Source organism: Phyllobates terribilis, unplaced genomic scaffold (assembly GCF_046119375.1).
Source record: "Phyllobates terribilis strain yellow unplaced genomic scaffold, ASM4611937v1 Scaffold_4__5_contigs__length_816908805, whole genome shotgun sequence".
NCBI classification, from domain to species: domain Eukaryota; kingdom Metazoa; phylum Chordata; class Amphibia; order Anura; family Dendrobatidae; genus Phyllobates; species Phyllobates terribilis.
The window spans coordinates 771,988,662-772,015,807 of NW_027362764.1; the positions used below are offsets into that span (position 1 = coordinate 771,988,662).

General features: G+C 42.1%; 1 protein-coding gene across 1 annotated transcript in view; it reads right to left on the minus strand.

The window, feature by feature from the left end:
• Positions 1–5,960: 5,960 nt before the first annotated feature.
• Positions 5,961–27,146, minus strand: part of FAM135B (family with sequence similarity 135 member B) — a 337,247-nt gene continuing 316,061 nt past the window's right edge. The window contains exons 18-20 of the mRNA XM_073679922.1: positions 15,377–15,487; positions 13,669–13,782; positions 5,961–11,493 (exon numbers count right to left, since the gene is read on the minus strand). Of these exons, the coding sequence (XP_073536023.1) occupies positions 11,288–11,493; positions 13,669–13,782; positions 15,377–15,487 (431 nt within the window). The 3' untranslated portion in view covers positions 5,961–11,287. The remainder of the gene's footprint in view (positions 11,494–13,668; positions 13,783–15,376; positions 15,488–27,146) is intronic.

Here is a 27,146-nt window from a genome sequence, read left to right on the forward strand (position 1 = left end):
AGGAAGAAATGACATGAAAGGACTTGTTACATCCTCCCTGAGGAAGCTTTGCGAAACGTACATTAGAGGATGAGGTGGAGGATGAGTAATGCACGCTGGAAATATAAGTCTGTAGTCTTTTATTATTCTTATATTGATGTGACCCTTAATCCATTGTTTGAGTGTATTTTTAGGTTACTTACTCTTGGTATGCCATCATTTTTTATGAATTGAAATCTATTATGTATTTCATTATGAATTAAGAGCTGTATTAGTTATTGTGGACTGGCACTTTTTTGGTTTTATAAATACACTGCTCAAAAAAAAGGGAACACTTAAACAACAGAATATAACTCCAAGGAAATCAAACTTCTGTGAAATCAAACTGTCCACTTAGGAAGCAACATGATTGACCATCAATTTCACATGCTGTTGTGCAAATGCAATAGACAATAGATGGAAATTATTGGCAATTATCAAGACACCCTCAATAAAGGAGTGGTTCTGCAGGTGGGGACCACAGACCACATCTCAGTATCAATGCTTTCTGGCTGATGTTTTGGTCACTTTTGAATGTTGGTTGTGCTTTCACACTCGTGGTAGCATGAGACGGACTCTACAACCCACAGAAGTTGCTCAGGTCGTGAAGCTCATCCAGGATGGCACATCAATGCGAGCTGTGGAAAGAAGGTTTGCTGTGTCTGTCAGCGTAGTGTCCAGAGGCTGGAGGCGCTACCAGGAGACAGGCCAGTACACCAGGAGACGTGGAGGGGCCGTAGAAGGACAACAGCCCAGCAGCAGGACCGCTACCTCCGCCTTTGTGCGAGGAGGAACAGGAGGAGCACTGCCAGAGCCCTGAAAAATGACCTCCAGCAGGCCACAAATGTGCATGTGTCTGCAAAAACGGTTAGAAACCGACTCCATGAGGGTGGTATGAGGGCCCGACGTCCACAGATGGGGGTTGTGCTCACATCCCAACACCATGCAGGATGCTTGGAATTTGCCACAGAACACCAGGATTAGCAAAGTCGCCACTGGCGCCCCGTGCTCTTCACAGATGAGGGCAGGTTCACACTGAGCACATGTGACAGACGTGACAGAGTCTGGAGACACCATGGAGAGCGATCTGTTGCCTGCAACATCCTTCAGCATGACCGGTTTGGCAGTGGGTCAGTAATGGTGTGGGGTGGCCACACAGCCCTCCATGTGGTCGCCAGAGGTAGCCTGACTGCCATTAGGTACCGAGATGAGATCCTCAGACCCCTTGTGAGACCATATGCTGGTGCGATTGGCTCTGGGTTCCTCCTAATGCAGGACAATGCCAGACCTCATGTGGCTGGAGTGTGTCAGCAGTTCCTGCAAGATGAAGGCATTGAAGCTATGGACTGGCCCGCCCGTTCCCCAGACCTGAATCCGATTGAGCACATCTGGGACATCTTGTCTTGCTCCATCCACCAACGTCACGTTGCACCACAGACTGTCCAGGAGTCGGCAGATGCTTTAGTCCAGGTCTGGGAGGAGATCCCACTGGAGACCATCCGCAACCTCATCAGGAGCATGCCCAGGCGTTGTAGGGAGGTTATCCAGGCATGTGGAGGCCACACACAATACTCAGCCTCATCAGGAGCATGCCCAGGCATTGTAGGGAGGTCATACAGGCACGTGGAGGCCACACACAATACTGAGCCTCATTTTGACTTGTTTTAAGGACATTGCATCAAAGTTGGATCAGCCTGTAGTGTGTTTTTACACTTTAATTTTGGTGGTGACTCCAAATCCAGGCCTCCATTGGTTAATAATTTTCATTTCCATTGATGATTTTTGTGTGATTTTGTTGTCAGCACATTCAACTTTGTACAGTAAGTATTCAATGAGAATATTTCATTTATTCAGATCTAGGATGTGCTATTTGAGTGTTCCCTTTATTTTTTTGAGCAGTGTACATACATATTTTTAAATGGTTTTATTTCATATTGTACTTTGTACTTTTCGTGACTATTATATTTATAGATTGGGATAAGGGATAGGCAGACCCGTGGATGTTCGGGTTCATTAGTTCAAAGTTCGATTCGGATACCAGAACTCTACCTGAACTTGAACCCGAACCCCATAAAAGTCTATGGGGACCCAAACTTTGATGCTTTAAAATGGTCATAGTAAGGGGGCTACAAAAGTCTCTCTCTCGTCACTAAACATTAGGTGTCCGGTACAAACCCAGAACTTTACAGTTCCGGTTCACTCATCTCTAATAGGAATATCAAGCACCAAGCACTTTTGATCAGAAATAAGGAGTATAAGGCCTGGATATTATACACCAGGGGCGGGGGCGCGGGTGTTGTACACCGAGGGCGAGGGGCCGGATGTTATAAACCAGGGATAATGGGGCTGAATGTTATACATGGGGGGCAATAGGTTGGATGTTATACAACAGGGGGCAATAGGGTTGGATGTTATACACCGGGGGACAATAGAGCCAGATGTTATACACGGGGTGCAGTAGAGCTGAATGTTATACACTGGAGGTAAGGGGCCAGATGTTATACACTAGGGGCAATAGGTTGGATGTTCTACACCAGGGGGCAAGGGGGTTGGATGTTATACACCTGGGGGCAATAGGGCAGGATGTTATACACCGGGGGACAATAGGGCCAGATGTTATACATGGGGGAAAATAGAACTGAATTATAAACCAGATTAAAACTAGTAATGAGCGAGTATGTTCTGTTAAACCTTTCGGCGAGCATGCTCGGATGCTCACCGAGTATCTTCAGCATGCTCGGGTGCTATGTTTTAGTCAATCTGTGTGCATGATTTGTGACTGTTTGTGAGAAACAGGCATTCCTCACATGTATTAAAGCTGTCAACAGTCGCAAATCATGCACACAGAGTGTCACGGGTGTGTCGGAGGTGACCGAATAAAATTTTCAGTTAAAAAGCTTCAGAAAAAAGCTTCTCCCCTGTGTGAATTCTCTAATGTTTATTAAGAGTTGATTTCAGTGTAGGAGATCTCCACGTTTGGCATTGCAGATAGCTTCCTAGATAGGAGGTTGTCTTTAGGACCCAGCGACTACCTCCCTCTGGCCTGGGTGTATATATTCCTGGTCTCTTTATACTCATTCCTTCCTGGAGCTTGGCTGAAGTAGCATCACGTCCTCTTTGGAGTCTTGAGGCTGTGTGCCCTGTTGGAGTTTTTTCTAAAGCTAAGTTGTAATTCCCCTGTGTTGTCTTTCCCTTTTGTCTTTAGAATGCTAGCGGAGGTTGACTAGTGCTTCTCTCCTTCCACCCCCAGTTGTAGCCTTACGCCAGGGATAGTAGGGCGAGGCACGTGATCAGCAACAGCTGCGGAGGCTGTATAGGGATGGTAGGGGAAGACAGGGTGACGCTGGTCCAGTTTAGGAGGTCACCACTTCCCCTTTTCCTAGTGTCTGGGCTCCTTTTACCTTCCCCCCCTGTATTGCACTCACGCCTGACGTGACACAGAGTGACTAAAACATAACACCCTAGCACGTTGAAGATACTCGGAAAACATCCGAGCATGCTCGCAAATCTCGAGTAACAAGCATGCACGCTCATCACTATTTAAGACGTTTGTCACAATACTTTGTCCACATTGCGTATGCTGGTTGGTGCGGTAGCTGCTAAAAAACACTTCCAACACAACTCATCACACCGATCATAAACAACAATAGAATTTTATTTCATTGTTTCTGTTTCTTGTTTTCACATCGCATTGCCACAACCACAAACACGTTAAAGCCGGCATAGAAAAATAGCAGTACCATGTAAGCACTGGTAATCCGCTTATTACTTTTAAGCTGTTATGATACAGTATATATATATATATATATATATATGCTACTTAGAACCAGTCGATGATAAGTCATCACAGTGACTTACAGCGTTACATTCAAATAGAAGCTAAAGTATTTGATTTCCAGGACATCATTCACGACAATATATTTTACATTGGTTTTTAACTTTTATACTTTTTTTTTGTTTTTAGAGCCCTTTCAATGACAAAAAAAAAAAACATTTTGCTTGGCACTTTTTACCTTGTATTTGTGTCACTGGCGTAAATTGACTTTATATAATGTTACTTACAAATGTTCACGGCTCACACTGTTGGCCCCCGCTCATCGCTGACATTTACCATTGAGAAACACTCCAGGCACTGCGATTAGGAGCTTATTTTCTCCTTGAGAGTCAAATAGTCCATAACAGAATAGATTATGAAAGTGTTCCTCTTTTTCTCTGACATTTCTAACTTTAAATGCCTCGGGGTTACGATAATCTAATCACTCTCCTGTGAGCCACATAAATAGCCGTTTCCGTATAATACGAGAACTTACAGTACAGTACTATTGCCATTTGCAAATATTTTCGTACTTTTAAAAGAAAGTTTTTTTCCCATTCTCTCTCCATTATCTAAAAAAGCAAATAGGAGCTGGTTAAATATTAATGTACTATTCTTCATTGGATAATGGAAAAATTGTGCAAAAGCCGACTTCAACAGGACGTGTGTGTATATGGGAAATAAATGGGGGGGGGGCAAACAATATGAATAGATAAAGATGGGTCCACCCCTACCTTTCTATCGCAACATGCTATCAGAACCTGTCACAGCCTGCAATGCACATCCCAACCACTAGATGGCCAGACAAAGACACATAAAGAATAAACATCTCCCGACAGAGTATCGCAAAATCATGATTTTATTTTCAAAGTGCTTCATCTCAAGCCAAGGAGAAAGTTAATGAAGGACACATCCAAAACCTGGATATCCATAAACCCTAAGAAGTCTAATTCTCATTCCTTGGGAAATAAAAATGGGGCGCTCTCAATTGTTTCCATATCTTCCATAGACTTTAATTGGGTTTTTCTAGCTGATGAAATTTATTCTTAAAAAGGTGTTCTGAGCTCAAGGCGAATTTCTGCAGTCACTCTATTTGACTAAAGATTGCCAATCATGACAGTGTGCAATGTGCACCCTGTAACAATTTCCCTATATTCCCAGCTCGAATGGACGGTGTGACAACAAGCATAATAATTGAATAGATATAGTCATGTGTAGACTAGATTCTCTTGTGCTTCTTTCAAAGGAACATTAAGAGAAGTGGAAGAGAATGTAGTCGGCACGTGACCCCAACTGTGCAAATATCACACATGTGGTCACGTGACCGGCCGCTCGAGCTGGGAATACAGGGGAATCGTGAGTTTGTGCATTGCGCACTGCCACAATTCGACAATCTACAGTACAGTAAATTCCGATTATATCAGTCACTCCACTCCTCTTACAGTCACATAGATTGATGGCAAAATGTATCTAGAGCCTGAAAACTCCTTCAGAGTGCAATGGGATGCTAAAAAAATATAATCGCCCTCACTGCTTACTCTATCACCACTGGTCCAGACTTTCCTGGACTGATCCCTTACTGGAAATGGTCATTAATGCCCTCTAAGCTAATTACTTACTAAGGTGGTCAGTGGTTGGTTGAGCGAGCATTTCCGAGTATATTCGGTGTGTTGAGGATGAAAAGGGACTGGGTAGACCCTGGAATGGAACCTGTGGGGTTCTGCTGAGAATATGATTTATTTTATTCATTTTAACTGGTCTTAGCTCTTTTAAAGGAAACCTGCCAGCACATTTTTACATCTGGTTGTAGAGGTGTGGTTGGGTCCTTGGCTTGTCCTCCAAGAAAAAGTATACCTGTTTTTTGTAAAGATCAGAAGTGCCAGTGGTACGTAGTAGAGGTATGACTGTGTAGGTGATCAACTCTCAATAAAAATTATATATGTTTTTGTACCGAGAGTTATAAGATATCTAGCATAGAAGCCATATGCAAATCAGGCTGGAAGTCCACTAGGGCGTGTCAGTAGTGATGAGCGAGCATGCTCGTTGCTCGAGATTTACGAGCATGCTCGGGCGAGCACCTATTATCTTCAGCGTGCTCGGGCGTTAAGTTTTCGTCGCTCCGTGAACATGATTTGCGACTGTTTGACAGCTTTAATACATGCGAGGAATGCCTGTTTTTTCCAGCATTCCTCACATGTATTAAAGCTGTCAAACAGTCTCGAAAACTTAACGCCCGAGCATGCTGAAGATAATAGGTGCTCGCCAGAGCATGCTCGTAAATCCCGAGCAACGAGCATGCTCGATCATCACTACGTGTCAGTGCATTTGGAATAAGTGGTCCCAATGCATTGACCCGAACCCAGTGCTCTTCCACCCTGATTTACTGTACGTATGTCTTCTACTCTTGATTTCATATAACTTATTTATGAACTTGTACAAAAAAAATATATATAATTTTTATTTGGGATCAGACAACACAGCCATCCAACAACGTCCATATGTAAAAATATACTCATAGATTCCCTTTAAGAATACATTTCATCTACAAAACCCTTTTAATGGAAGGTGATCACACAAGGTTGACTACTCCTCAAAGATTGGTCAAAACCATTCTGGGGATCAGAAAACGTTTTTTTGACAGACTCAGGAACATCATCATTTTACTGAGTCTAGCTGTGTGGAGGCACGTTATGCTGCTCATAGAAGCCTATGGAGTTCTAATGTATATGCCTTAAATATCATATAAAAAAAAAATAATGGCATGTTCTGTCAGGTGCCAAATGACTGAGTAGTTCTTCCTTAGAAAAATTGGTCCTAGGGAAGAAAACTTCTAATAATGTGGCCCCGCGCGCTTTTATTGTTTTCTAGTATAGGTCCATCACTACCCTATGCACTTCTGTAAAGATTTATGCTCTGCTGTATGCATGAGCCCTTAGGACTTTTCAATCTATATCTCATAAGAATTGACCATAGAACCTTTATAGTTTTACAAAAAATACCTACTTTTGGTCTGAGGGTCCAGATGACACCATGTAACATAATTCCTTAGCTGATAGAACAGAGCATAATTTTTATCTGCATAAATATGGAATAACAAAACCTATCCATGACTCTGGAGGTATATGGAAACACAGTAGGACCTCCCTCCTACACTTTTATTGGTACTATAGTAAGTCCCAATGCGCGCTAATGTGCATGACCCCTAAGCCCAGATTTTAGAAGACCACTTTCATAAAAGGACAATTTTTTAACATTCAAAAATGGTAAAAAAAAAAAAGAAAAAAAAAATTAAAATGGTGAAATACAGTACTGTACTATTATTAAAATGGAATTAAATTTTTAATTAAATTAGGAAATTAAATATGTTTTTTAAATATAACAAAGAAAAAATAAAAAATTAAAAATTATACACAGTAGCAAATATAAATATATATAGATCAAATAATAATAAATAAATAATAATATTAATAAAATAATAACAATAACAAAATAATAATAATAGTAATAATAATAATAATAATAATAATACAAATCTGAAATCTAGCAGGGGGTTCATTAAATTTACAATTAGTACCACAACCTCACAAAAATCATTTATATAGCATCATTTGTATACTACAATCAGACAATTATATATACTTTATGCTTTACAAGTGGAGAAGGCGATATACAGAATATCTGTACATTATGTACAATAAAGGGCAGAAAATATGACATTATAATCCTTTTTTAACACCATATTGAACAATTATTGCTGAAATATTCAACATATAATTTTGGTGACATACAGAACATACTATAAAAAATATTTTCAGAGCTGACAACATTCAGAATATTTACACCATAAAATGACAAAATGACTATGTACCTTGCCAAAATATATAATAATAATTTAATAAGTAAATAAACTTTTTTTTGTATTTAATGAATGATCAGTCTATGCTGAAAAATTACCTTATTTTGCTTCCTTCCATCTCCAATACCATGCTGAACATGCTGGTTTTTCTGCCTAGTTCATGCTCTTTTACAAGATGCTTTGAACTGCTGCTCTGGGAAGAATCTCTATTCTATTTACAAACACTCTCATTGTGTAAGTTTCTGTACTCTCCATGCTCGCACACAGAGAGTGATTGTATATAGAGTTTAAGTATGATTTTTTTTCTGGAGCAGCAGTTCAAAGCAGCTTCTGAAAGAGCATGAACTAAGTAGTTACACCAGTAATTTCATCATGGTGTTGGAAAGTGAAAGAAGCAAAAAAAAAGGTATTAGAGTAGATTACAAATATGCCAAGACTAATCAATAATTAAATGTAAAAAATAGTTACTCTAAAATTTTACAGCAGATTAATAACAAAAATGTGATATGTGATGGATCAAAAGTTTGACAAAGTGTACCCGTGTGAATATTTTTTATATAAATGATTTACTGAAAAATCGACCATGATGAAACTTTATGAAAACTGTTTGTAGAAAAATATTTTTTTTTGCAATTTTTCTCTTGTGCTAACATTTATGCTAGATTAAAATTAAATTAGAAATGCATTTAATTAATTTGCTAAGAGTGTAATTTTGAAATATAAAAAAAAAATGTAAATTAGATAATGCTTTTTTTTTTTCCCGAGTACAAAAATAATGGAAATCTCATTTAAAGTGCCATGTATATGAATTAGATCATAATTATGATATTTTTGGAGGACATTTATAATTAATATTTTTGAAAATGCAATTGGTTTGCATTACCCAATGTTATCCTCAAGTGAAAAAATGAACAAAAAATATAAACCAAAAAAATGAAAAAAAATTTTTTTTCCAAACTGGTAGTACTTATAGGGTTGCCTATTTTACGCCTTTATTTTCTAGTTACAATTAGTGCACACAAGTTGTATAGGGTCATAATTTGGAGCCCACTGATGTCTTTGACCCTATACTTTACCTTTTTTTTATACAGAGGTATATGGAATTTTTTCGGATGTATTTTATGAATCTGATATAAAACTAGCATGGCATGCTCCATCAGATGCCTTGATAAAGAAATATTGCTTCTAGGGGACATCATCTCCATATTACAGAGCCATACGGAGGCACCATATGGCAACACACATATTGCCTTCGGCATTGTAGAATGGGTTTAGAGAGATTTCATCTTCCTCCATATTTTTGCTCTGCAGTGTTGATATCTTTTTTGATATGTCAAGTCAACATTTAATAAATATCTTTGATGGGGAAAAAATCCAATTGACACCAAATTTGGCAAATTATTTTCCGATGGAACATGTTTTCCATATAAATCTTAAAAAAAAACAAAAAAAAACATCTGTATGGCTCCATATAAAATCGGAGGCACCTACCAAATATCTCCATAGATGTCTTTACGTGCCTTATCATGACTATATGTGAATATAACCTCATACGATCCATTGGCCAGGTAAGTAGTCTGTGACTACTGGAAGGGTGGCCACCAAATCTCCTTACCTTCCAGCCTCCTTGAGTCTTCTTTATTGATGTGTGCCGCACACACGAGGTCATGTAATCCTTGCTAAGCAAAAGAAGCGCTAGGTATTTAGACAGAGACAGATAACTGACCTGATCGATGGATTGGTGTCTTACAAATCAATTATACTATCTCTAGTCAGATGAATAATTTGGTCTAGACTATGAGCATGGCATTCCGGAAGTTATGGTTTCGAAGTAGGGTTCTAACCCTTTGAAACAAAGGAAAAGAAACTTGGAGCTCAAAATGTTACTTATGCATTCTTTTATTTTCCACTGCAAGCCTTACGATTCGTACTACTCTTCGGTCAAAGTTGACCTTCTTAGATGTATGAATTGCTGGCAGATGAGATGAGAAAGAGAAAATTGCTAGTAGAACCCCACTATGAAGAGACCGTCAATGGACATCTACCAGCAACCCATGTGTCTGACGAAACTTTGACCAGAAGGTAGTAGGAATTGTATGGCTTGCAGTAGAAAATAAAAGAACACATGAGCAACGTTTTGATCACCAAGTTTCTTTTCATACAAATTCATTTGGAGACACCACTGTAAATTCCGACAGATGGTGACAGAAATGTCCACTTTGTAGGACTGTTCTTCACGTCAAAACTAGGAGCAATGGACACGGCCTTGAGGAACCCTATTATAAATCAATTGGTGCATGAGGACAATGGTGAAATTTATCATATGCAGGAATGAGCAGAGCCATGGAAGTTCGGGTTTTAGTACCCGACCGAACTTTAGTCCAAACCAAAACTTCAACCAGAACCCAAAACCCATTAGGGACTCTAACTTTGAAGCTGGACAAAAAAATTCTCTCTCTTTCTCTTCTCTCTGGGAGAAGTCCATGTTCGGAGTTTAGCACAGGACAATAACTGTCCGGTACAAACCCCAAACTTTTAACTTGAGGTTCGCTCATCTCTAATCATAAGATGAATTTACCATTAGGTCATGGCTTCCATTCCAATCGAAAGCCATGATGCAAAAGTGAAGAAAGCCTTAGTTGTGACTTTTTTTTTCTTTTTGAACCTTAACCAATAAAGCAGCAAGAAATAAATAAATGGGTCTAAAAAATGATAAAATAAAATAAAAACTAGGTAGTGCAGCATATTAACAAAAATATAACATAAACATAATTTCTATAAGGATACTTTTGAAGTGCGGTATATTGAGGATATCCAATGCAAATAGATAATTTTTTACTGCAATCTAAATATCTCACACTATAGCTAAAAGTACTGGATTTACTTGACGGATATACTTTGATAAAAATAATAGTAATAATTTAACCACATTAAATGTAAAAAACAATGTTTCCACTTTTTTGAAAAAAAAAATGAAACAAAAATAAAAAAATGTACGTTGTAAAAAAATAAATAAGTACAATAATATATTCTTTCAATTGGGTAACTACTGAACCCTCCCAAGACAAGAACTCCCTAATGGGAGTTCTAAATATTTAACATTTTTTCCCAAAAATTTGCATAAAAGGGATTTTTATAAGGAACACATGACTTTCTCTGTAACTCGAGAAGTCTTCTCGCTGGTATTGAAGACCAAGAGGGAAAAAGCTCCATCAGTCATCTGAGTTAACCTTCATGGCTGGGTTGTGAGTGTGACTGTGGATGGGTTTCATCATAAAAAAGCATAAATGACCCATAGAAATCATGTCACACCAAGCACGATTTTACGGGCCAGACCTGTAGCCACAGCAAAAAGTTGGAAGTTGAAACTTTCTGCTCTAGTTTTGGCTTTCGTTGAGAAATAAGAACATGGTTAAAAACATTCTTAATGGATGACATAAATACTTTATAATGCTACGATGGGGTTTCCAGAAGAAATATAGTAAAGAAAACCAAGGAGAAAAAAGATAATTTTCAAGTCTACAGACTTTCCTCAGAAACTTTTTGGTTTATGAATATTAAAAGTTGATATTCTCGAGAAGCCTGCACCGCAGAAGAAGTTATTTGAAGTAGCTGAGACCTGTCACAAGGAAAAACTTTTCCAGAAAGAGCTCTGAATCCAAGACGGCTATGTGAGCAGCCCGGCCGATGAGCGTATTTGCCGTATTTGGGAGAGCGTGAAACACATCGTGTCGAATTAACGTGCAGTCCTTGGAGTCCATCACTGGCTGGAGAAGGTTATTGATCATTTCGGTGTAGATAGGACCTAGAATGGAAAGAAATTGGATGATATTGTTTTTTATCTGGAAGATCACAAATATGTTTTAAAATAAACAAGCTTCCGATTGTCTTTTGACACCGGCATCATCTTTTAAAAGAAAGACAATTTTATTTTGCAGGGAGACCCTCGTTCTCGGGTGTATACACTTATGGCTTGAATCTTCTTAAAGACCATAATCTAGTCCAGTGGTGAACATCAACAGAAGCCCCTGTGCAAGAACAGTATATGGGCCCTTTGCAGTTCAATAGTTTGATTTATGACATAATCTGCTTGATATTTTGGAGATGAATGGAGGCCCCTTTACATCTTGTACCGTATGCGGTTGCATCAATGATATGTCCACCCTTGATCTAGTCTAAAAATCTGGTTTTATGGCATTTAATTAAAAAAAGATCCTACGCTCACCTTTCTTTGGTGCTCCCCATACCTGTCCCATTACTGCCAGGTCGATACCTCTATCTTATGACTACGGTCTTCTATCTTCGCTTCAGGTCTTTTGCCACTTTCAGACAGGTCTCTTGTTCATTAGACCCCACAATGTCACTTGGGGAGCAATGAGCTTCATTGACACGTGTCGCAACTCTTGTGGTCAAATGGGATATGATGCATGTCATTGACATGCAGGACTCCCCATATGATAGCATAGGACCTGGTGAATGGAAGACCAAAAACAAAGATGATAGAAGACTATAGATAGAAGATAGTAAAGCCAATCAGAGGACTGGCGATGGTGGGCCAAGCATGGAGACAGCTGAGGAGAGTTTAATTCAAGCATTTTATTTTTAAAACCCCTTCCCAGCATGCAAGAAGAAACAAAAAACAATTTTTGAACAAATCAAGCCAGAAATAAGGAAGAGACGAATGTTGGAATGGATAAAAAAGTGCAAATAGGGTCTTCTCTGGGATAAATAATAATAAAAGAACATGCACAGTGGTGCTCACCTGGTGTAGTTGCACACACACAATCACTGCACACAATCATTGATAGAGTTAAAGGCTGCTGCAGACCCACAATGAAAATGGGAAAAAACAATACTAGAAGAAATGGGTTATTTTGCGCTGCCGTGGAGAAAGAATGAAGGGATGCAGATCTAAGTTTAAGCGGTTTAATCGCCAACGCATTTCAAAGTTTTACAACTTCTTCATAATATGTGGCTAGCAATCCACAGTATCGTGGTTTGTCCTGATGAAGAAGTTGTAAAACTTTGAAACACGCTAACAATTAAACCACTTAAACTTGGATCAGCATCCCTTCATTCTTTCTCCACGGCAACACAGAATAAACCATTGCTTCCAATCTATTTTCATCATGCCAGACATGTCACTCGAACCAAGGATCACCAAGCTATGACTTGCCTACTTTGGACACATCATATGAAGAGAGCAATCACTGGAGAAGGATATCATGGTGGGAAGAATAGAAGGAACAAGGCGAAGAGGAAGACCAGCAACCCAATGGCTTGATACTATCAAGATAATGGCGGAGAAGACCCTGGTGGACCTGTCTAGGCTTGCAGAAGATCGATCTTCCTACAGATCGTTCATCCATCAAGTCTCCATGGGTCGAGATTGAGTTGAAGGCTTTATTCCAGCAAAATGGTGGCCCATCGTTGAATTCAATAGCAGCAAATCACAAAAAATTCAGATTCTGGCACATCCAAATCTTTTGTGAAAGTTGACGCAATTTTAATTTAGCTTGGCATATTATAATATCGCTATCCATGACCTCATAGAATAACCCCTTTAATAATAAAGGAAATTACAATAAATATGTCTAAGGAACTTTTTGACAGTGTTTTTGCTTTCTGTAGCATTAGTTCCACCACTCACTTTACCTAATGAATCTGTGGAATCAGAGCAGGATGAGCGCATCGGGTAATTGACCCCTCTTAAGTAACAACTTCAACCACAGTCAGTTAAGCAGACTTAATGATCTCTTGCTAATTTCCCAGCTGGTAACGCAGGATACATGTTTTTTATACAACAAAATCAGCAAAGAAGAAATGTTTAACGACGGGTTCAGTAGTTTTATAGTTTTTCTCTTCTCCATGGAGTAAATGATGGACAAATTACAGTAACCAAAGTAATATAATCATCAGCGGCCAGAGTAGAAAATGTATCATTTGGAGATGAGAATAGTAAAAAAAAAAATCTCCGTACCCGTGTGTTTGTCCTTGATGGCGTTTTTACACATCTCGATTCTCGCGGAATGAAATGGAACATACCGGTCTTGTGGAGAGGCGACCAACACAACGTTTTTAAAGTATTGAAGCCCTGTAAAAAAAAAGTGATAAATCGTGATAAAAAATTTGGAATTTTTTTTAAACAGTTTAGATGTAAAAAATATATAGAAATTTGGATTTACTCGCAAAACAGAAGTATATTCAAAGTTGTAGTTTCACTTTCAATGAATTCTCCATTGACTATTCTTGTGCTAGATTTTATAGTCATATGTGGTTAGCCAATCAGTGCTCACTCACATTTGATTTCTGGTTCCTGTATGGAACTTTATATTTACATGTGACTTCCTGTTCCTGTATAGAATTCTATATTTAAATGTGACTTCCTGTTCCTGTATAGAATTCTATATTTACATGTGACTTCCTGTTCCTGTATAGAATTCTGTATTCACATGTTGATTCCTGTTCCTGTATAGAATTCTATATTCACATGTGACTTCCTGTTCCTGTATGGAATTCTATAGTCTCATGTGACTTCCTGTTCCTGTATGGAATTCTATAGTCACGTGTTGTTTCCTCTTTCTGTATAGAATTCTATATTCACATGTTGATTCCTGTTCCTTTATAGAAATCTATAGTCACATGTGACTTCCTGTTCCTGTATGGAATTCTATATTCACATGTTAATTCCTGTTCCAGTATAGAATCCCATATTCACATATGACTTCCTGTCCTGTTCGCATAGAATTCTATATTTACATGTGACTAAGCAATAAGTGGCCACTTACTGTACATGTGACTTTCTATTCCTATGCTGAATTTTATATTCATGTGTGTAGTGATCACTTGAATTCAACATTAACATGTGATTAGGCAATCAGTGGTCACTCACATTTGAGTTCCTCTACCTGTGACAAAATTCTAAATACATAGCTCAGCATAAATGAGTATACCTCCTTTGAAAATTAAGATTTTAAGCAATATCTCACTGAACACAAAAACTATTTCCAACATTTTGACAATTGTTCATTCCAAGCCTAGATGACTTGGTGCTGTCATTAAATATCATAGAGGTCATACTAAATACTAGATATAAGAGATTTGATGTGGGGTGCACTCATTTTCTCATCAACTAATTTGAGTAAAACTGAAGATTTTGTAATGAAAGTTATATTATTAACCTTGCTTTTATGTTATGTTTTAAAAATTCTTCTAGTCTTGTCAAAATTTTGGAAACTGTTCTTGTAGTCAGTGAAATATTGATTAAAATCTTACTTTTTAAAGTGGTGTACTCAATTATGCTGAGCACAGTAAATAGCTAATCAGTGATCACTTGCACAACTTTCTTGTGCTGCATTCTGTTTTTTTCAAGTCATTTCTGAGGAAGTCAATCATTCAGACTTTTCCATCTAATTTTTTTTCAGGGTTGGACATTTTGGTGGAACACAATCATTTTTGGGGTCATAAGTGGACATAATGAAGTGTAGGATCTGTTCACATTAACAATAAAGAAGTATGTTGGAGTTTTACATGGGACTTTCCAGGATATTTAATGTCAAGAATTGAAGATTCTGAAGCACACTCCTTGCCATCAATATTACCCGGACTCCAACACAACCCCATTAAAGTTACCAGGGTATTGCTGTAGCTTGACATAATAATTTGCTTTTGCCATAGTGGATACATACCGGGCTTTTGACTCAATTGAAACAAAAATGATTTCCTCAGATCGGCGTTATCCCTGAAAGTCAATTGCAGTAATGAACCCGACTTTTTTAATTTCTGCATTAGCCACAAACCTGCAAATCATAAAACATGAAATACAAATTTACATTTCACCATAAACCAAACTTTTTTGGATACTGTGGTCAAGTTATAAGAACTACTAAATACTAATGATTAATCTATTAAAAGGGTTGAACCGGATTAGAAAAAAAACATGGCTGCTTTTCTTTAAATATTAATGGCTTATACTTTAGGTTGGACATCCATGTTTAATCAGTGTAAGACCAACCTTCAGGACCAACCTGCCAATACAATAAAGGGGTCACTGTGTTCATTGCAACATTTTGATGATAGAAAGGGATCCCGACTTGGGGAAGAACCATATTTAGTTTGGCAAATTCGAACCTTCCACAAGGTAATAATAATAATAGTAATAATAACTGAATATTGTAAAAAATATTTTGAAAAATTGTGTGTATTTGCTGTCTGCCAGCCAGTCAATATGCCAGTATATGTTCTTTTAAAGTGCACCTGTCAGCAGGATTGTGATCAGTAAACTACATACACAGTCAGGTGGGCGACATTACACTGATTAAAATGATACCTTAGTTGATGAAATCCGTCCTGTGGTTCTTGTGTAATCTTTACTTTCAATTTGGAGATAATGATATGCTCATGCTCCAGGATGACCTGTGGGGGGCGCGCTATCTGGTGCTCTGCTTACTTATTCAGCTATATGCTCTTATCACAGGTCACTGTGCCTTCACTGACTGCCTCTTACTTTACATACTGCATATAGTATTGTGGGTTTCTAAAGAAAATAAATTACATCCATCAAAATGGCGCCGGCTTCCACGCATGCAAAGTAGAAGCTATGGCTTGCTGATAGATGCTACTGCGCAAGTGCTGACGGTGGTGCCATTTTGCTGCAGCCAAGTTTTTTTATCTTTCATGAAAATGGCGCCACCGGCAGCACTTGCGCAGGAGCATTTATCAGCAAGCGATAGCTGCTACTGTGCATGCGTGGGAGCCAGCGCCATTTTGATGGACGAAATTTATTTTTTTTAGAAACCCACAATACTATATGCAGTATGTAAAATAAGAGGCTGTCAGTGAAGGCACAGTGACCTGCCAGAAGGCATACAGATGAATATCTAAGCAGAGCACCAGATAGAGCGCCCCCCACAGGCTGCTCCGAAGCACGAGCATATCATTATCTCCAAACTGAAAATAAAGATTAAAAAAAGAACCACAGGACGGATTTCATCAACCAAGGTATCATTTTAATCAGTGTAATGGCGCCCACCAGACAGCGTATGTAGTTTACTGAGCACAATCCTGCTGACAGGTGCACTTTAAATCCTACAACTGTGGTCAACATAGCCGTATGAGGACTTTTTTTTGTGGGACAAGTTGTATCTTTGAATGCTACCATTTAAATGGAATGTATCATCAAAAAATTTAAAACATTACAAAAAAAAGTAAAGTATTAATATTTACATTTTTCTTAAAAATATGTAAAAAAATTATGGTATAAAATATGAAAAATTCTCAAAAATATTTTGATATTTTCAACTTTTAAACACTAGGGGGAGCAGCTGCTGAATTTGCTAAAAAAAATCAAGTGAACTGCTAGCTTTCCTTGTATGAGGAAAAGATGGGAAAAAAAAATCTCCATCTTCTCCATTGTGTCAGTCCGTGAAAATCGAACCGCACAATGTTTTGATGGATCGCACTCGGCTCAAAAATACGGTCGTCTGCACTTGCCTATAGTTTAACTTCTGGGAAAGCTGGGTGACAGTCTTTCCCAAGAACAGATACAATAGCGCCTGCAGAATCTATCTGTTCTTAGGAAAACTTGCCTCCCAGGTTTCCCAGGAACAGATACAGTGCCTACAAGTAGTATTCAACCCCCTGCAGATTTAGCTGGTTGACACATGCGGAATTAACTTGGCATTGTGACATTTGTACTGTAGATCAGCCTGGAAGTGGGAAATGCACTGCAGCAAATTTTGTTTTTGATTTTTTTTTTTTTTTTTTTTTAAATGTTAAAAGTTAATTCAGAGTGTCATTTATTATTCAACCCCTCAAACCACAAGAATTCTGTTTGGTCCCCCTAAAGTATTAAGAAGTAGTTCAGGCACCAAGAATAATGAGCTTCACATGTGTGGATTAAAGATCTCTTTTGCCAGCCTTTTCTTACTATTTAAGACCCTCCCCAAACTTGTGAACAGCACTCAGACATGGTCAACATGGGAAAGACAAAGGAGCATTCCAAGGCCATCAGAGACAAGATCGTGGAGGGTCACAAGGCTGGCAAGGGGTACAAAACCCTTTCCAAGGAGTTGGGCCTACCTGTCTCCACTGTTGGGAGCATCATCCGTAAGTGGAAGGCTTATGGAACTACTGTTAGCCTTCCACGGCCAGGACAGCCTTTGAAAGTGTCCTCCCGTGCCGAGGCCAGGCTTGTCCGAAGAGTCAAGGCTAACCCAAGGACAACAAGGAAGGAGCTCCGGGAAGATCTCATGGCAGTGGGGACATTGGTTTAAGTCAATACCATAAGTAACGTACTCCACCGCAATGGTCTCCGTTCCAGACGAGCCCGTAAGGTACCTTTACTTTCAAAGCGTCATGTCAAGGCTCGTCTACAGTTTGCTCATGATCACTTGGAGGACTCTGAGACAGACTGGTTCAAGGTTCTATGGTCTGATGAGACCAAGATCGAGATCTTTGGTGCCAACCACACACGTGACGTTTGGAGACTGGATGGCACTGCATACGACCCCAAGAATACCATCCCTACAGTCAAGCATGGTGGTGGCAGCATCATGCTGTGGGGCTGTTTCTCTGCCAAGGGGCCTGGCCATCTGGTCCGCATCCACGGGAAGATGGATAGCACGGCCTACCTGGAGATTTTGGCCAAGAACCTCCACTCCTCCATCAAGGATCTTAAGATGGGTCGTAATTTCATCTTCCAACAAGACAACGACCCAAAGCACACAGCCAAGAAAACCAAGGCCTGGTTCAAGAGGGAAAAAGTCAAGGTGTTGGAGTGGCCTAGTCAGTCTCCTGACCTTAACCCAATTGAAAACTTGTGGAAGGAGCTCAAGAATAAAGTCCACATGAGACACCCAAAGAACCTAGATAACTTGGAGAAGATCTGCATGGAGGAGTGGGCCAAGATAACTCCACAGACCTGTGCCGGCCTGATCAGGTCTTATAAAAGACGATTATTAGCTGTAATTGCAAACAAGGGTTATTCCACAAAATATTAAACATAGGGGTTGAATAATAATTGACCCACACTTTTATGTTTAAAATTTAATAAAATTCAACTGAGCAACATAACTTTTTGGTTTGTAAGATTTATGCTTCTGTTCATAAAACCTACTCTCGTTTGCAGTTTGAAGGCTCTAACTTATTTGCATCTTATCAAACCAGCTAAATCTGCAGGGGGTTGAATACTACTTGTAGGCACTGTACAAGTAACAATGGCTGAAGAACCTAATAACATAGGAAGAGGCATAAAAGGGGGAGGAGCAGCTTGTGTTGTTTCCGGTCATCGCTCACCGGTCCTTCCTTACAGTGATTAGAGTGGAGCAGTCTTATCATTACTGACTGCAGCGCTCGGATCACAGTGATTACTGGTGAGCAGTGACAGCAGGTCCGGGCTCCAGGGGTGTGGAGTTGTCTTCATGCAGTTGTAATGCAGGTGCCGGAATGCAACGCACAGAGACACAAGGCGAGAACAGTCAGAGATGTTTGTAAACAGTTTTATACAACAGGTATACTGAAACAAGGGATTAGCAACAAGGGTAATGAACAGTGGTTTGAAATATCAGAAAAATACGAAATTTCTCAAAGTAAGGCGCAGTCTCTTAAAATAAGGCGCAGTCTCTTAAAATAAGGCGCAGTTTCTTAAAGTAAGGTGATGCCCTCAAGCATGAGAGACACCACGCAAGTTCTTTAACCGTGAATTTGGCCCTAGCGGGGGTCACCGGTTATTCCCGCTAGGCCGTGAGTCTCTTTCTGGATAAATTCAATTAAATCACGTTGTGCTACTTTAGCGCCAACCGTTCCCCTCCCAACCTGAGTACTTAAACACAATTGTCCCTGGTACCGTGGGTGAGCAGTGGAAGTGACGGCCCTGCTCACGTATGCAGCTCCTCTCTGCTTGGCCGTTGGAGGTAGTCTCTCGAGCCTTGGATAGGGGGGTCCAGGCCTCGTCTGTCGGCGGCCGACGTCGGGTTCCGCAAACTCACTCAGCACCGCGATCAGGTTCCTAGTAGTGTTGAGCCACCCCCGTAGTGTTCGGGTTCGGTTCGGTTCGTCGAACACCGGGATGTTCGAGGAACTGTTCGTCGAACTGTTCGTCGAACACCTTAGAACACCGTCGAACACCGTTAAAACCAATGGCAGGCAAACAAAAACACATAGAAACACATAGAAAACACCTGCAAAGGTGTCCAAAAGCTGACAAACTGCTCAGAAGACACTCTCTTTAAAAAAGCCGGCCGGCAAATTCAGCAGCGGCATACACCGGTACCCGACAATTTAGACAAGAAGGAATAGAGCATCACACATAGATTAGATAGATAGAAACATGTCAGTCACACATATAAGAAGCACAGTGACAGTGTTGGTTACTGCACTTGTCATTTAGTGTAAAGGATTTATTAAAAAAAATATTAGTGTTTTCATGCACCGTCTCTTTAAAAAAGCCGGCCGGCAATTCAGCATCTGTACCCGACAATTTATAACAGAAAGAATAGAGCTTCACACATAGATTAGATAGATAGAAACATGTCAGTCACATATATAATAAGTACAGTGATAGTGTTGCTTACTGTACTTGTCATTTAGTGTAAAGGATTTATTTAAAAAAATAATAGTGTTTTCATGCACTGTCTCATTAAAAAAGCCGGCCGGCAATTCAGCAGCGGTACCCGACAATTTAGAACAGAAAGATAGAGCATCACACATAGATTAGATAGATAGAAACATGTCAGTTACATATATATGAAGTACAGTGATAGTGTTGGTTACTGTACTTGTCATTTAGTATTAAAATAAAGGATTTATTATTAAAAAAATTGGCGTAGGGTTCCCCTTAATTTTAGGCTCTAGCGGAGGTTAAGCAGACGGCTGGGGCAGATGTTTGAAGCCTGGGAAGGGGGTAACACCCACGGAGCTTCCCAGGCTACTAATATCAGCCCCCAGCTGAATACATAGCCTTTACTAGCTATTAAAATGGGGGACCCCCCAAAAAAAATGACGTGGGGTCCCCCCTAATTTAATAGCTAGCAAAGGCTAGGCAGACAGCTGGGGGCTGATATTAATAGCCCAGGAAGGGAGCCATGAATATTGGCCCCCTCCCAGGCTAGAAACACCAGCCGTCAGCCGCCCCAGAAATGGCGCATTCATAGGATGCGCCAATTCTGGCACTTAGCCTCGCTCTTCCACGCTGCCCTGGTGCGGTGGCAGGGGGTAATAGGGTTGGGGTTGATGTCAGCTTATAATGCCAGCTGACATCAAGCCCAGGTTAGTAATGGAGAGGCGTCTATAAGACACCCCCATTACTAACCCCATAGTCAAAGTTAAAAAAAACACAAACACCCAGAATAAAGTCCTTTAATTGAAATAAAGACACAATCCTTTATTGTTCTAAATTAAACCATACTTACCATCACGCCCATTCCAGCTGAAGCCAACGATCTCCTGCAATAAAAGAAAAATAATAAAGCAACCTCATCCTTACCTTTCCATGGTTCCCACGACAGCTTCAGCTCTGCTACATCGAGATGACAGGCTGGACCGCAGCAGAACGCTGCCATCCAGCCTGTCATCCCGCAGACACTGAGAAGCGCAGGCTTGCTTGCGCTGCTCAGCGTCTCTCTGTGACGACATACAGATGAGCCGAGTTCATGTCCAATGAACTCGGCTCACCTCATGCACGTCACTGACAGCGTGGGAAAATTCTCACGCTGAAGCGCTGATTGCAGGAGAATTTTCCCACGCTGTCAGTGACGTGCAGGAGGTGAGCTGAGTTCATTGGACATGAGCTCACCTCATGCACATCACTGACAGCGTGGGAGAATTCTCCTGCACTCAGCACTTCAGCGTGAGAATTTTCCCACGCTGTCAGTGACGTGCATGAGGTGAGCCGAGTTCATTGGACATGACCTCGGCTCATCTGGATGCCGTCACAGCGAGACAGTGAGGAGCGCAAGCATGCCTGCGCTTCTCAGTGTCTGCGGGATGACAGACTGGATGGCAGCGTTCTGCTGCGGTCCAGCCAGTCATCTCGATGTAGCAGAGCTGAAGCTGTCGTGGGAACCATGGAAAGGTAAGGATGAGGTTGGTTTATTATTTTTCTTTTATTGCAGGAGATCGTTGGCTTCAGCTGGAATGGGTGTGATGGTAAGTATGGTTTAATTTAGAACAATAAAGAATTGTGTCTTTATTTCAATTAAAGGACTTTATTCTGGGTGTTGTGTTTTTTTTAAATACTTTACTAGAAATTCATGGCGGTCATGTCTAATACTGGCGTGACCCCATGAATTTTGGGCTTGGGGCCAGCTGATAATACCAAGCTGGCCCTAACCCCTTTATTACCCAGTGAGCCACCACACCAGGGCCCTGGATGAGTTGGGTACAGCGCCAGAAGATGGCGCTTCTATGAACGCGCCATTTTCCGGGGTGGCTGCGGACTGCAATTTGTAGCGGGGGGGGGCCCAGAAAGCTTGGGCCTCCCTGCGCTGCAGATTCCAGCCCCCAGCTGCCTAGTTGTACCTGGCTGGACACAAAAATAGGGCGAAGCCCCACGTACTTTTTTTTTAATTATTTCATGAAATTCATGAAATAATTAAGAAAAAAAGGCCTTCCCTATATTGTTGTGTCCGGCCAGGTACAAATAGGCAGCTGGTGGTTGGGGGCAGCCCGTTCCTGCCTGCTGTACCTGGCTGGACACAAATATAGTGCGAAGCCCCACTTCAATTTTTTTTAATTATTTCATGAAATTCATGAAATAATTAAGAAAAAAAGGGCTTCCCTATATTGTTGTGTCCGGCCAGGTACAAATAGGCAGCTGGTGGATGGGGGCAGCCCGTTCCTGCCTGCTGTACCTGGCTGGACACAAATATAGTGCGAAGCCCCACTTCAATTTTTTTAAATTATTTCAGGAAATTCATGAAATAATTTAAAAAAAATTGACGTGGGGCTTCGCACTATATTTGTGTCCAGCCAGGTACAGCAGGCAGGAACGGGCTGCCCCCATCCACCAGCTGCCTATTTGTACCTGGCCGGACACAACAATATAGGGAAGCCCTTTTTTTCTTAATTATTTCATGAAATAATTTAAAGAAAATTGACGTGGGGCTTCGCCCTGTTTTTGTGTCCAGCCAGGTACAACTAGGCAGCTGGGGGCTGGAATCCGCAGCGCAGGGAGGCCCAAGCTTTCTGGGCCACCCCCGCTGCAAATTGCAGTCCGCAGCCACCCCGGAAAATGGCGCGTTCATAGAAGCGCCATCTTCTGGCGCTGTACCCAACTCATCCAGGGCCCTGATGCGGTGGCTCACTGGGTAATAAAGGGGTTAGGGCCAGCTTGGCATTATCAGCTGGCCCTAAGCCCGAAATTCATGGGGTCACGCCAATATTAGACATGACCACCATGAATTTCTAGTAAAGTATTTAAAAAAAACACAACACCCAGAAAAAAGTCCTTTAATTGAAATAAACACACAATTCTTTATTGTTCTAAATTAAACCATACTTACCATCACGCCCATTCCAGCTGAAGCCAACGATCTCCTGAAATAAAAGAAAAATAATAAAGCAACATCATCCTTACCTTTCCATGGTTCCCATGACAGCTTCAGCTCTGCTACATCGAGATGACAGGCTGGACCGCAGCAGAACGCTGCCATCCAGCCTGTCATCCCGCAGACACTGAGAAGCGCAGGCTTGCTTGCGCTCCACAGTGTCTCTCTGTGAGGGCATCCAGATGAGCCGAGTTAATGTCCAATGAACTCGGCTCACCTCATGCACGTCACTGACAGCGTGGGAAAATTCTCCTGCACTCAGCGCTTCAGCGTGGGAGAATTCTCACACTGAAGCGCTGAGTGCAGGAGAATTCTCCCACGCTGTCAGTGACGTGCAGGAGGTGAGCTGAGTTCATTGGACATGAGCTCACCTTATGCACGTCACTGACAGCGTGGGAAAATTCTCCTGCACTCAGCGCTTCAGCGTGGGAGAATTCTCACGCTGAAGCGCTGAGTGCAGGAGAATCCTCCCACGCTGTCAGTGACGTGCAGGAGGTGAGCTGAGTTCATTGGACATGAGCTCACCTTATGCACGTCACTGACAGCGTGGGAGAATTCTCCTGCACTCACCGCTTCAGCGTGAGAATTTTCCCACGCTGTCAGTGACGTGCATGAGGTGAGCCGAGTTCATTGGACATGAACTCGGCTCATCTGGATGTCGTCACAGAGAGACGCTGAGCAGCGCAAGCAAGCCTGCGCTTCTCAGTGTCTGCGGGATGAGAGGCTGGATGGCAGCGTTCTGCTGCGGTCCAGCCTGTCATCTCGATGTAGCAGAGCTGAAGCTGTCGTGGGAACCATGGAAAGGTAAGGATGAGGTTGCTTTATTATTTTTCTTTTATTGCAGGAGATCGTTGGCTTCAGCTGGAATGGGCGTGATGGTAAGTATGGTTTAATTTAGAACAATAAAGGATTGTGTCTTTATTTCAATTAAAGGACTTTATTCTGGGTGTTTGTGTTTTTTTTAACTTTGACTATGGGGTTAGTAATGGGGGTGTCTTATAGACGCCTCTCCATTACTAACCTGGGCTTGATGTCAGCTGGCATTATAAGCTGACATCAACCCCAACCCTATTACCCCCTGCCACCGCACCAGGGCAGCGTGGAAGAGCGAGGCTAAGTGCCAGAATTGGCGCATCCTATGAATGCGCCATTTCTGGGGCGGCTGACGGCTGGTGTTTCTAGCCTGGGAGGGGGCCAATATTCATGGCTCCCTTCCTGGGCTATTAATATCAGCCCCCAGCTGTCTGCCTAGCCTTTGCTAGCTATTAAATTAGGGGGGACCCCACGTCATTTTTTTGGGGGGGTCCCCCATTTTAATAGCTAGTAAAGGCTATGTATTCAGCTGGGGGCTGATATTAGTAGCCTGGGAAGCTCCGTGGGTATTACCCCCTTCCCAGGCTTCAAACATCTGCCCCAGCCGTCTGCTTAACCTCCGCTAGAGCCTAAAATTAAGGGGAACCCCACGCCAATTTTTTTAATAATAAATCCTTTATTTTAATACTAAATGACAAGTACAGTAACCAACACTATCACTGTACTTCATATATATGTGACTGACATGTTTCTATCTATCTAATCTATGTGTGAAGCTCTATTCTGTCTGTTATAAATTGTCGGGTACCGCTGCTGAATTGCCGGCCGGCTTTTTTAAAGAGACGGTGCATGAAAACACTATTATTTTTTTTGATAAATCCTTTACGCTAAATGACAAGTACAGTAAGCAGCACTTTCACTGTACTTCGTATATATGTGGCTGACATGTTTATATCTATCTAATCTATGTGTGAAGCTCTATTCTTTCGGTTCTAAATTGTCGGGTACCAGTGTATGCCGCTGCTGAATTGCCGGCTTTTCATGTTTCACTGTTGGCACTGTTCCCATCGATTTGGGCAATCACTGTAATGCCACAACCACCATGGCTGTGGCATTACAGTGAGTGGCAGACAATCCCTGCATGATTGGTGCTCTAAATAGCGCCAGACATGCAGGACAAGCTTTTGGTGCACGAACAGTTATCGAACATAACCTCGAACAGCCGAATTTTTTGCAAATCGTTCGGGTTCGTCGAACAACTCGAACACCGCCCAAAACAGCTCGAATTTGAGATTGGCGAACAGTTCTAGTCGAACACCGCTCATCTCTAGTTCCTAGTATCCTCAGCAGGCACAGCACTCGAGTCACAACTGTGAGGGATCCGGAGCTCTTTTACCGGTGCCCGGCTGGAGCACCTCTCAGGCCTCTGGATTTGGCCTGTCACGCGGGGTTTCTCAGGATGCAGGGAGCACGTCTGCTCCTCTCTGCTGCTTGGCGCCAAAGACCCCTCAGGTTTGGCGCGCTGGCCTCTTATCTCTCTGAACTCCATCCTGGAAGTCACCTGATCGGGTCCAGCATCTGAATCTGCCCTCCCTGCAACTTCCCTTGTATATTTTGGTTCCGCTTGACTGTATCTGGCCAGTAGATGGCAGTCTCGCTCCATCCTTGAAAAGTCATGTTGAAGTTCTTTTACAAGCTTTCTTGCTCGTTCTACACAGTAACCTATTCTCATCGCTGGCTGAAGTCACCACCGTAGTCCTGGTGTCCGTACCTGCTGTCACCACTCATCCGGTAGTCACTGTAATCCAAGCTCTGCAGCTGTGAGTAGGCATGCCAGGGTGCATAGGAGATAGGGTCGGACTCTGAACCTAGTCTTCTATGCCCTGTGTCTGCCATATTTGCGGTGTGTAAGTGTCGTGCTCTGAAACTTAAACACCAGTAAGCAAAAATTGTAGACCCCAGCGGCTGACATAATAAATAATCTACTATATAATTGTCTTATCCCGTCTGTCTGTCTGTCTGTCTGTCCAAGAAATCCCGCGTCGCTCATTGGTCCGGCAGCGGCCAATCAGCGCCGCAGGATTTCTGAAAAAAGATGGCGGCCGTTAGCGGCTCATCTGCGGGACGGAGCTGAGCGGCGATGCAGCCGGGAGATGAGCGGCCGGCAACAGCAGAAGGAACCCAACCGCCGGACCCATCTGCGGGACGGAGATGCAGCCGGGAGATGAGCGGCACGAGGCGCTCATCTCCCGGCCGGTAGCAGCGGAAGGACCGCCGGCGCCGGGATACTTCTGCTGCGAGCGCCCGCTATGTCCCGGGTTCTCGCAGCGGAAGTACCCGCACAGGCAGCGCCGCTCCCCGGTCCTCACCAAGACGATTCGATGATTGGTCGCGGTCTTCGGACCCGACCAATCACTGATCTTAGCGCAAAACTTAAACACCGCTGTGCTGATTGGTCGCCGACGCTGCCCGCGACCAATCACGGATTTGGGCGCCACATTTAAATATCGGCCGCGAACAATCAGCAATAGCGGTGTTTAAATGTGGAGCCAAGATCGGTGATTGGTCGCGGCCGATATTTAAATTTGGCGCCCAAATCGGTAATTGGTCGCGGCCAGCGTCCGCGACCAATCAGCACAGTAGTATTTAACTTTGGCCGCAAGATCAGTGATTGGTCGCGGGCCAAGTCCGCGACCAATCACCGATTTGTGCGGCACATTTAAATAGCGGCAGCGACCAATTGGACCCGCAGCGCCGCTCCCCGGTCCTCCCTTCACGCCCTATCCGCATGGATGTCAGCGGCGCTGCCTGTGCGGGTACTTCCGCTCCGAGAACCCGGGACATGAGCGGGCGCTTGGAGCAGAAGTATCCGCACCCGCAGCGCCGCTCCCCGCTCTTCCCTTCACACCCTAGCCGCTGATGTCCCCACAGTATCTGCATGGTGTTACAATGGTCCGGACAGTTGTGTTAAAAAACGCTGATTGGTCGCTGGCGCTGCCCGCGACCAATCACCGATTTGGGCGCCAAATTTAAATATCGGCCGCGACCAATCACCGATCTTGGCTCCACATTTAAACACCGCTGTACTGATTGGTCGCGG